General features: G+C 37.7%; 1 protein-coding gene across 1 annotated transcript; it reads right to left on the bottom strand.

The window, feature by feature from the left end:
- Positions 1 to 4,045: 4,045 nt before the first annotated feature.
- On the bottom strand, positions 4,046 to 4,978 carry LOC126073815 (olfactory receptor 10J1-like). The gene has a single exon (XM_049880910.1). The coding sequence runs from the start codon at positions 4,976 to 4,978 to the stop codon at positions 4,046 to 4,048; it is 933 nt and encodes a 310-aa protein (XP_049736867.1).
- Positions 4,979 to 9,713: the final 4,735 nt, after the last annotated feature.

Below are 9,713 nucleotides of genomic sequence, written 5' to 3'. Positions count from 1 at the left end.
CCCATGGGGTTTCCAAGGTGGTAAATGTTTACATAATCAGACTGCCACCGCATTTTGCTTGTGTGGAGTAGCTGGTGGGTTCAAACTGCCAAACTTTTTTGGCTAGCAGATGAGCGCTTAACCATTGTGCTACCAGGGCTCCTTAAGTAAGGGACAGGTGACCTTAAATGTGTCTATCTTGTGTTTGGTGTTTCTAAACTAAGCCTTTTCTTGGAGAAGATGAGGACATGACAAATGCACAGATCCAGGCCAGCAAGGCAAAGGAACCAGTTGCCAAATAGCACATCTATTAACTTCCTTTGCAAGTGGTCTTGTAGCGGTCAGTAAGCAGTTTGGGTATAACCAGGGATAGAGGTGCAGGTTGGAGACTCACACACACCACTTGCTCCTTTTAGTAAAGGCTTTTGCTCAGCCCTTTTCAGTCTTTACTCAATGCCCATTAGAATCCTGGCCTAGCCAATGCCTGTTGTAGCCACTCTTTTCTGAAGAGCTGGGCTTGTGAAAGAAGGAAAACAGCCCCCCTAGGAGGAAGTCAAATCTTCACCCAGGATGTAGCAGGGACATGCTGCTGGCAGACATAATGAGAGGTGAAAACTCCATCCTTTATGGAGACTTACCTACTATTGAAAAGCCATATTTTTTTGTATGGAATTTTCTATTTTGAGGAAGTCAATTTATAACACAGGGTTTTTCGTGGAGAAGGAGCCCCCAAATGACATGTACGTGCTCTTTGAATTTCCTCAAAGATACACCATAGGAAGAAATATTGTAGGATAATGTTATGAGATCACAAGGCATCCTTTCTTTTTCAAAATTGTTGTTACTCCTCATTGTTTCTGAGGCATTCATTTGCCCCAGGGAAGGATAAACCCAAAAGAATCCAGGAAAAAAGTATGTCAAACAAATTTCTAAAAACTGAAATATTTGCCATTCCTAACTATAGCAAACTTTTCTGGAGAAAAGAGCCTCTTTTATTTACAGAGAATGGTTTTGAACATCAAAAGCCTAGAAACAAAGTACTTTGTGTGTGAAACTACTATAAAGTTGGGAAGAATTCAGGGTTTTTTGCCAAAATAAAATAAAGACACCCAGCTGTGTTGGAAAAACAGGGTCTGGAGATGGGAGCACTGGAGTTTGTTGTCAGTGATTTATAAACCCCTTAAGGAAGGGACCTGTACTTTTGCCCCTCCCTAGCTATGCTCTTCTGTAAGAAGCTGATGAAAGTAGAAGGGGGTCTGTCCCTTACTTTCCAGAGAGACTATGGCTTCTTACAGAAGTCATGAATCCAGAATGATGCCCAAGTGATAGGGCAGAAATGACTGAGTGAGGTAACCAGGTGGATGCTTTGAGGACAATTCGATAAGTCTTGTATACTCTATTATAGGGTTAATGCTGCAGCTGAATGTCCAGGTGCCTTCAAAACGTGACTGAGAGAGAGCCAGTGGACCTAGAGTGGTCTCAAGGAAGATACAAAGTGCAAGGATCCCACTGATTAAAGAACATGGCAGGACTAGAGTCATCTTTTTGAATGCCAGTAAAGATGGCCAATGAGAGGTCATGTATCTCCATAGAATCCAGCATGGGAAGGTAGAAGTGATCATGGATCAGGTTCCTATTTCTCCTTGAACTTGATTCACCTCTAAGGATAATGGGGAGAAATGGGGAGAGCAAACCCTCGAATTTCATTGTGTTTACTAATAAAATGAGTTATTAATTGCTAAATTCCCTACATTTACGTGAAAAAGACTAGATGACTCTCCATCAGGCAAATTGGGAGCTCGGAATTAGAAAGTAAATTGAATTGCAGATTTTCCTTAAGCTAGATTTTATGAACCTGCATACATAGCCTATAAAATTTATAATTGCTTTATACATTTTACATTTTCCCATTTAAAACTATTTTACAATGAAAATACCATGTATTCACTTATTTACTATGCATATTTTTACAAATATCTCAGTAGAGTGGCTTTGATTTCCTCAGTAACTACAACTGTTAGTCATTATAATTTTATTCAACATCTATTTTGTCTCACAAATTAAGCCTAAATTTTACCTTGATTCTTTTTTTTTTTTTGAGATGAGGAACAATAAATAGTCTTTTATTGTTCCATTTCTAACTCAGTTGCTTCAATTTCATGTAAGTTTTCATGTCAAAATTCCTTACTGAGAACTTTTCTCAACTTTTCAGGAGTAATTTGATCCCCTAATTTATCAGAAAGTTATTGACTCTTTCATATTTCTGTTTAATTCTCTTTCTTTTCCATTGTGACCCGACTTAACAAGGGAGGGAGAGGAACCAAATAGAAGGACCTTGTCTAAATTCCTTTTTGCTCCTCCTGACCTTCCCTTTGTCCTTCTGCCTTCCCCTTTCCTTACTATCTTAACACTGGAAGCTCAAATTTGGATCTGCTCCTAATTTTTGTTAGTTCTTAATCAATTTCATACCCCCCCTTTTTTTTTTTTCAACAATCAGCTTTTTGAACAGTGTCCTTTTCCTCTGACCCTGTTATTTATCCTGTCCATGAGGGGGGCATTTCTTTCAGCTTCACATGGCCTCTTTTATGCAGCCTATCACTACCCAGAAGCATCCTGGCTGCTCTGTGAACTCTGTTCACGTAGCCAGAGTCCCACAGCTATTTCTTTCTGGCAAGAAGTCTTTTCTACACAACTCCTCCTTCCATTTGGCATCAGGATTAGAGGAAAACTCATTAACAACCTGTATTATGCAGATGACACAACTTTGCTGAAAGAGAAGAGGACTTGAAGCACTTACTGATGAAGATCAAAGACTACAGCCTTCAGTATGGATTACACCTCAACATAAAGAAAAAAATCCTCACAACTGAACCAATAAACAACATCATGACAAATGGAGAAAAGATTGAAATTGTCAAGGGTTTCATTTTACTTGGATCCGCAACCAACACCCATGGAAGCAGCAGTCAAGAAGCCAAACAACACACTGCACTGGGCAAATCTGCTGCAAAAGACCTCTTTAAAGTGTCAAAAAGCAAAGATATCACCTTGAACACTAAGGTGAGCCTGACCCAAGGCATACTGTTTTTAATTGCCTCTTATGCATGTGAAAGCTGGGTAATGAATAAGGAAGACCAAAGAAGAAATTGATGCCTTTGAATTATTATGTTGGCCAAAAATATTAAATATACCATGGCCTGCCAAAAGAACGAACAAATCTGTCTTGGAAGAAGTACAGCCAGAATCCTCCTTAGAAGCAAGGATGGCAACACTTCTTCTCATATACTTTGGTCATGTTATTAGGAGGGACCAGTCCCTAGAGAAGGGACAGCAAAAAAGAGGAAGACCCTCAAGGAGATGAACTGACATAGTGACTGCAACAACAGGCTCAAGCAAAACAGCGACCATGAGGATGGCATAGGACCGGGCAGTGTTTCATTCTGTTGTACGTATGAGCCAGAACCGACCTGACGGTACCTAACCACAACAACAACCTCCTCCCATTTCCCTTTTCTTTTGAAGCCCTGCACATGGATGAAGGAATACTTGCAGTGGGCTGCTTGAAAATATCTACTCTAAAATGTTTTAAGCCCATTGTAAATCCATATTTTTGTTTTGCTTATCTAATTACAACATGAGGCAATTAGTTTCTTCATAATAGCTTTTTAAATAATCCCTTGTCCAAGCGTCCAATTTAGATTAACAGATGATTCAGCTGAGCAGTGATTTTACTGTGGTTTTTACTTCAGCAAAGTGGACTGGCTACTTTATATTTAAGCATGAGATTAACACTGGATCACACTTTGAACTTATAATCATTACCTGAAAACAGCCAGTAAGTATCTGTTTACAGGTTGGTGGAGTAACTTCTAGTTTTATTATATGAACAAAGGAACTGAGGAAGCAAGAATCAGTTACTCGTGGCTAACCTCTAGCTTCATTTTTACCCTGGCCCTGGTTGTGATGTATGAGATTTAAAAAATCATTTGAAACCCTGGATCTATGACTTGACCAATAAACTTCCATCTGGAAGACAAACAAAACTGTTTGGGTAGAATTTCTTATCTTAGGAGAGTGATTTCCGGCCCATCACTCTGTGCAGTGAGTCCTGGACTTCTTTATTTCTCAAACTGTACACAACAGGATTCAATAGGGGAGTTATGACAGTGTAGGTCACTGCGATTAACTGATCCTGATCTTTTGTGTTCTCCGATTTGGGCTTGAAATAAGCAATGGAGGCACAGCCATAGTGGATAATGACCACAGTGAGGTGGGAGGCACAGGTGGCGAAAGTCTTCTTCTGGCCTTCGGCTGAGGCAATCTTGAGAATGGTGGAAATAATGAGGATGTAAGAGATGAAGAGGAAGGTGGCAGGGACAGTGATGGCCAGTAGGCTGATAATTAAGGTCAGGATATCATTGATGATTGGAGTAGCACAAGCCACATCCAGCATGGGTCGAACATCGCAGAAGAAATGTTCAATCAGTGAGTCACAAAAGGGCAGTCTGAAAATGGCCACCGCCTGAACCAGTGAAAGGGAGAACCCTGTGGCACAGACCAAGGATGACAGCATGGCACAGACCCTCCAATTCATGATGATTGAGTAACGAAGAGGGTTGCAGATGGCCACGTAACGATCGTACCCCATTACTGCTAGCAGGAGGCAGTTGGTGATGGCAAAGCCGAGGAAGAAAAAGAGCTGAGTCCCACAGCCCTCCAGAGAGATGGATTGGCTCAAACATGCAAGGCTGGAAAGCATGCGGGGGATAATGACCAGGGAGTAGAAGGTCTCTGAAGTGGAGAGGACACTTAGGAAGAAGTACATGGGGGTGTGGAGGTGATGGTCAATACGGATAATGGTCACAATGATGACATTGCCTGCCAGCGTCAGCATGTACAGGGTGAGGAACACCACAAAGAGTGTAAGCTGATGTTCTTGGAAATTGGAGAAACCTTGGAAAACAAACTCTCTTACCTCTGTGTGGTTGGCTGTCTTCATTGAGTTCCCCAAGTCTGAAAGATAAAGAGAAGGTCAACAGTATCTATTGGCACCAGATCTCTGACGGGCACACTGCACAGAGCCAAGGTGTGACACAGCAAAGACTCAGTTCAAAACTTCACAAATCAACCTCCTTTTCCAGGCAGACTAGGTCCTTTGATTGAAAATAAAGATACAGCATCTTTATTTATCTTTAGCAACATCATTTAAAAGTTTGGTATAAAATATTCTTTCCAAGTGCACCTGGGTCATTTTATAAAAGTGACCACCGATGGCCCATAAAGTTGGTTTAAAAAATTTTTTTAGGATTGGTATCACATAGACCACATTCTCACTAGAGTGTGATTAAATTAAAAAGTGTCACAAAAAGATAAAATGAATGCATGACCAAGTTGGTTTTGTTTCAGAATGCAAAGTTTGGTTACCATTGTAATAGTCCAATTACATGTTTCCTTAAATAAACCATTTAAAGGGGGAAAAAAATTGTATGATCATTTCAATAGCTGCAAAAAAGCATTTTTAAAATTCAGTATCTACTTACTTATAAGAAGTACGGTAGCCTTAGTAACCAGGAATAGATTTTCTTTAAGCAGATAAGGCATGTGTATAGCAATTCTATAGCAAACATCATGCTTAGTGTTGAGATACTGAAGGATTCTCTTTAAGATTAGGAAGAAGATAAGGACGGTTGCTTCATCCACTTCTCTTCAACACTGTATTGAATATTATAGCCAGCCCAGTAAGGTAAGAAAAATAAATTAAAGATACAAGGATTGAAAAGGGAGAAATAAAACTGACATTCATTGCAGATGATCTGATTGTCTACATAAAAATCCAAAAGAAACAACAGATAAATTATTAGAATTATTAAGAGAGTTTCACAAGATTTCTGGAATAAAATTTTTATATAAAAATTCTTTACATTTTTTTACTTCAACAAGCCGATAGCAAATGAAATTTAAAGAGATTATCTTTATAATAGCTTTGAAATATAAAAAATACCTAGGAATAAGAACTATATAAAGAAAATTACAAAACTTCAATGAAGACTACTAAAGAAGACAGAAATAAATGGGAAGATATACTCATGCTTATGAGTTAGAGTTCTAATATTATGAAGATTCCAATTAACCTGAAATTGATCTCTGGTTTCAATGCAATTCCATCAGAATCCCAAATGGATTGTTTTTGAATGTTTGTTGACTTGATAACTTCAAGTTGCATTTCATAATGGTGGATACAGCACAGATTTGTAAATTAATGGCCCTCAAATAGTTGGCTATCCACAGGGGAAAAAAATAAAATTAGACTAGCTTGTACCATAAAAAAATCGATTTCAAATGGATTAAAAACCTCAAATCAAACAATCAGAAAACCCTAGGAAATGGTTAGAAGACAAGGCATGAGAATATTTTTAAAACTTGTGGTAGCAAAAGATTTATTAAACAAGATATCAAACATAAAAGAAAAGAGTGAAACATTTTATCACAAAAAAATCAACTTCTAGTTTTCAAAATAAATCATGCACACACGCACACACAAGGCAGGAACAGGAAAATATATTTGCAAGAAAGATAGCTGACAAAATGCTAGTATCCAGAGTATTTAATGGTTTTTAAAATTAAAAAAGAGATCAACTTAGTACAATTATACCAAAAACCAAAAAACAAACCCGGTGCCATCGAGTCAATTCCAACTCATAGCAACCCTATAGGACAGAGTAGAACTGCCCCATAGAGTTTCCAAGGAGTGCCTGGTAGATTCAAACTGCTGACCTCTTGGTTAGCAGCTGTAGCACTTAACCACTACGCCGCCAGGGTTTCCATAAAGATCATTAGGGAATTATATTTTTGTGGATCAATGTGGATGAATCTCAAAATCAAAATGCTAAATAATAGAGGCAAATCACATGCATGTATGTGTATACACAAACATATATGTTCCATTTATTTAACGTTTAAAACAAAGCAAGAATAAATAATGGTTTTGCTTAGGGGAAGTTTATTAAAAAAAAAAGAAATGATTTAACCTGAAATTCATAGTAGTGGCTACTTGGCATGCAGTGGAGGGAAAGGCATTTGAAAGGGGCAAGTATGAGGCTTCTAGATATATGGTAATGTTCTATTTCTTAGCCTGGGTAGAAGACACCTAGCTGTTTGTGTTGTTATTTTTTTTTAAATGTATGTTTATGTTTTATATATGCTTTTTAATGTATACCATATTTTAAAATAAAATATTTGATATTACACACCTAAAAAAAGCATTCATGATATCGTTAAATGGGGAAAAAAAAGAGTAAGGGTCATATGATCGCAACATAGTATGGAAGACAAAAATATATATCCACATAAATTTAAATATATGGCATAGAAAAAAAGGCTATGAGGATATATAAATGAAGACACCTGACATTTTTAAACAGAAATTAGTACAATAGTGTTTTAACCTTATATATTATGCTGCCCTTTAAAATGATGTATATGAAAATTTTATAATTCAATGAAAAATAGTAAGTAAAAAAAAGAGAAAACTATGAAATAATATAGACAGAATGACCTCAACTATATAAAAATGTGCATAGATAAAAGACTAAATGGAAATCATGCACATGACTCTGCATGGCATAATTATGGATAAATTTCTACTGTTCCCTGAATTTTCCTAAGTGTCCATGATAAATATCCATTACTTATTCAGTGGAGGGTTATATTTTAAGAAGCACATTCAAATTCAGATTTTTTTAAAGCATCCCCTGACACTCTTTTCACCAATATCTTTCTACCTAGGTATCCCTCCTCTCTTGGCTCTCGTGGCATTTCATTCATTTTTGTATGATAGCACTTGCTACATTCAGTCATAATTATCTGTTTATCTGACTGTTCAACTAGATTGTAAGCTTTGTGAAGACAAAGATCATACCTACTCATTTCCACATTCCCAGAGCCTAGGCCTATCTTAGTCTTTCAATAAGTATGTGTCAAATAAACTGATACATAAAGAAGTTCCCTTGAGGTTGCTCTAGTTTGAAGGAGGAGACTCACATCTCTGCCAGGTATTCACAGATGCACTGTCTTGGGCACATAGAAACCGAGACAAAAGATTCGAGCAAGAATCTAGACCAAGAGCTATAGGGAAAGAAAGGTACAGAGAATGGTCTTTGCCTTTTGGGCCATTGCAGGTAAATGGAAATTATGAAACACCCAGGCACCCAGGCACCCAGGCAGAAGAGAGACAGAAACACGGCAATATGGGAAATGATAGAATCTCCAGAGCTCAGGACATTGAGAGGCTGCCAGAGAGAAAAGACTTGCAAGAACAATATAGGAAAACATGGGTGGATGAGCTTAACATCGACACATCATTAAGAAAGAGCATAGATCATTAAACTTGAGTTAGTATTCAAATCCTCAATCTGAGTTTTGGTGAACAGCTCTTTTTTCTAAAATAATGGCCCAAAACATATATGAATCTTTTGCATTTTACAGTTTCCTTTACTCTTCAAAGTAATAATATATTGACTACTAAAAAATAACTATGTGATGGAAACGTGAGGAAACTTAATTCCAAAAAGGATAAAACAGTTGCCTAATATCACACAGTTAGTTCATAGCAGAACTAACCCCAGAACCCAGCCCTCTTTACCTTGTATCCTGAGTCCTCTGCTCTTGAAAGATCTCAATTTTGGAGGAAGAGATTCTTGCTCTCTCAGTTGAGATACTGATCCATGTTACACTGATACTCAGAAGATGATGAACCTTCTTTAGGACAATATTTAAAAAGAAGAAATCAGTGTGTCTTGTTCTGAGTTGATTTTGGTATCTCTGTGAGGAGGCAGGAGCATGGACTTGGTAAGTGGCACCCAATTTCTTCTTAGTTCCTAACATAGATATTTACGTCTGGTAGGAGGGTGGGGCACAGAAGTAAATGGTCTTTTTTGTTTATTTTCCTCTCCTGTATGTCTAGAGCATTTACCTGTCTAGAATTCCCAGGCCCAGTCTAATTCACATCCATTCACTTCTCTGACTCTCTCAACCTCTCTCTTTCTCACAGACACAGACACACATGCACACGGATTATGCCAAGAGCACACTTTTCTAGAAATGGTTGTCTGGATGCCCCCACATCACAGTCACATTGCTGAGTAGGGGCAGGGTAGGGAACTGTACCTAGGATTGAACATAGTAAATAAGAGGAGTCAAAACAGCATAAAAACCTCAAAAGCTGATTGGGACAGTAAAGTTGGTCCTTGTACTCTAAACAGCTGGAACTAACATTTGGATATAACACACTATGTGTCAACCTATTTAAACAGACCACATACTTTAAAGTCTAGCTGTAATTCTCCAAGGAAATAAAATACTCCCATTTTACAGGTGGAGAATTTGAAGCTCAGAGAGACACATTACTTGCCTTCCACCACATATATAGTAATTGGCAAGGCCAGGTATGAAATACAGGTATATGTGACTCCAAATCACATATACTTCTGCTGAATTAAACCCTTCTGAATAAATATTTCGGCAAAATGTTAAAATTAAAGAATAGGAAAACAACAGCTTTATGAAAAATGCCTGTCCCTCAGCCTTATTAACTTAAAAGATACAAGGGGATCAGTGGTGGATGACAACTCTGAGATTATAAAGATTGTCTTATTTGCCATCTCTCCTTCAAGACTTTCAGCGAATTCTTCCATTATTTAAAAATTATACTTATGAGAATACTATATTTCACTTCA

This window comes from Elephas maximus, chromosome 3 (genome assembly GCF_024166365.1).
Source record: "Elephas maximus indicus isolate mEleMax1 chromosome 3, mEleMax1 primary haplotype, whole genome shotgun sequence".
Lineage (NCBI taxonomy): Eukaryota > Metazoa > Chordata > Mammalia > Proboscidea > Elephantidae > Elephas > Elephas maximus.
This window is presented reverse-complemented; position numbering and strand designations above follow the sequence as displayed.

Bases quoted from the DNA above. Each gene is read 5' to 3' on its own strand.
- LOC126073815 (XM_049880910.1), bottom strand. From the start codon at position 4,978: ATGAAGACAGCCAACCACACAGAGGTAAGAGAGTTTGTTTTCCAAGGT.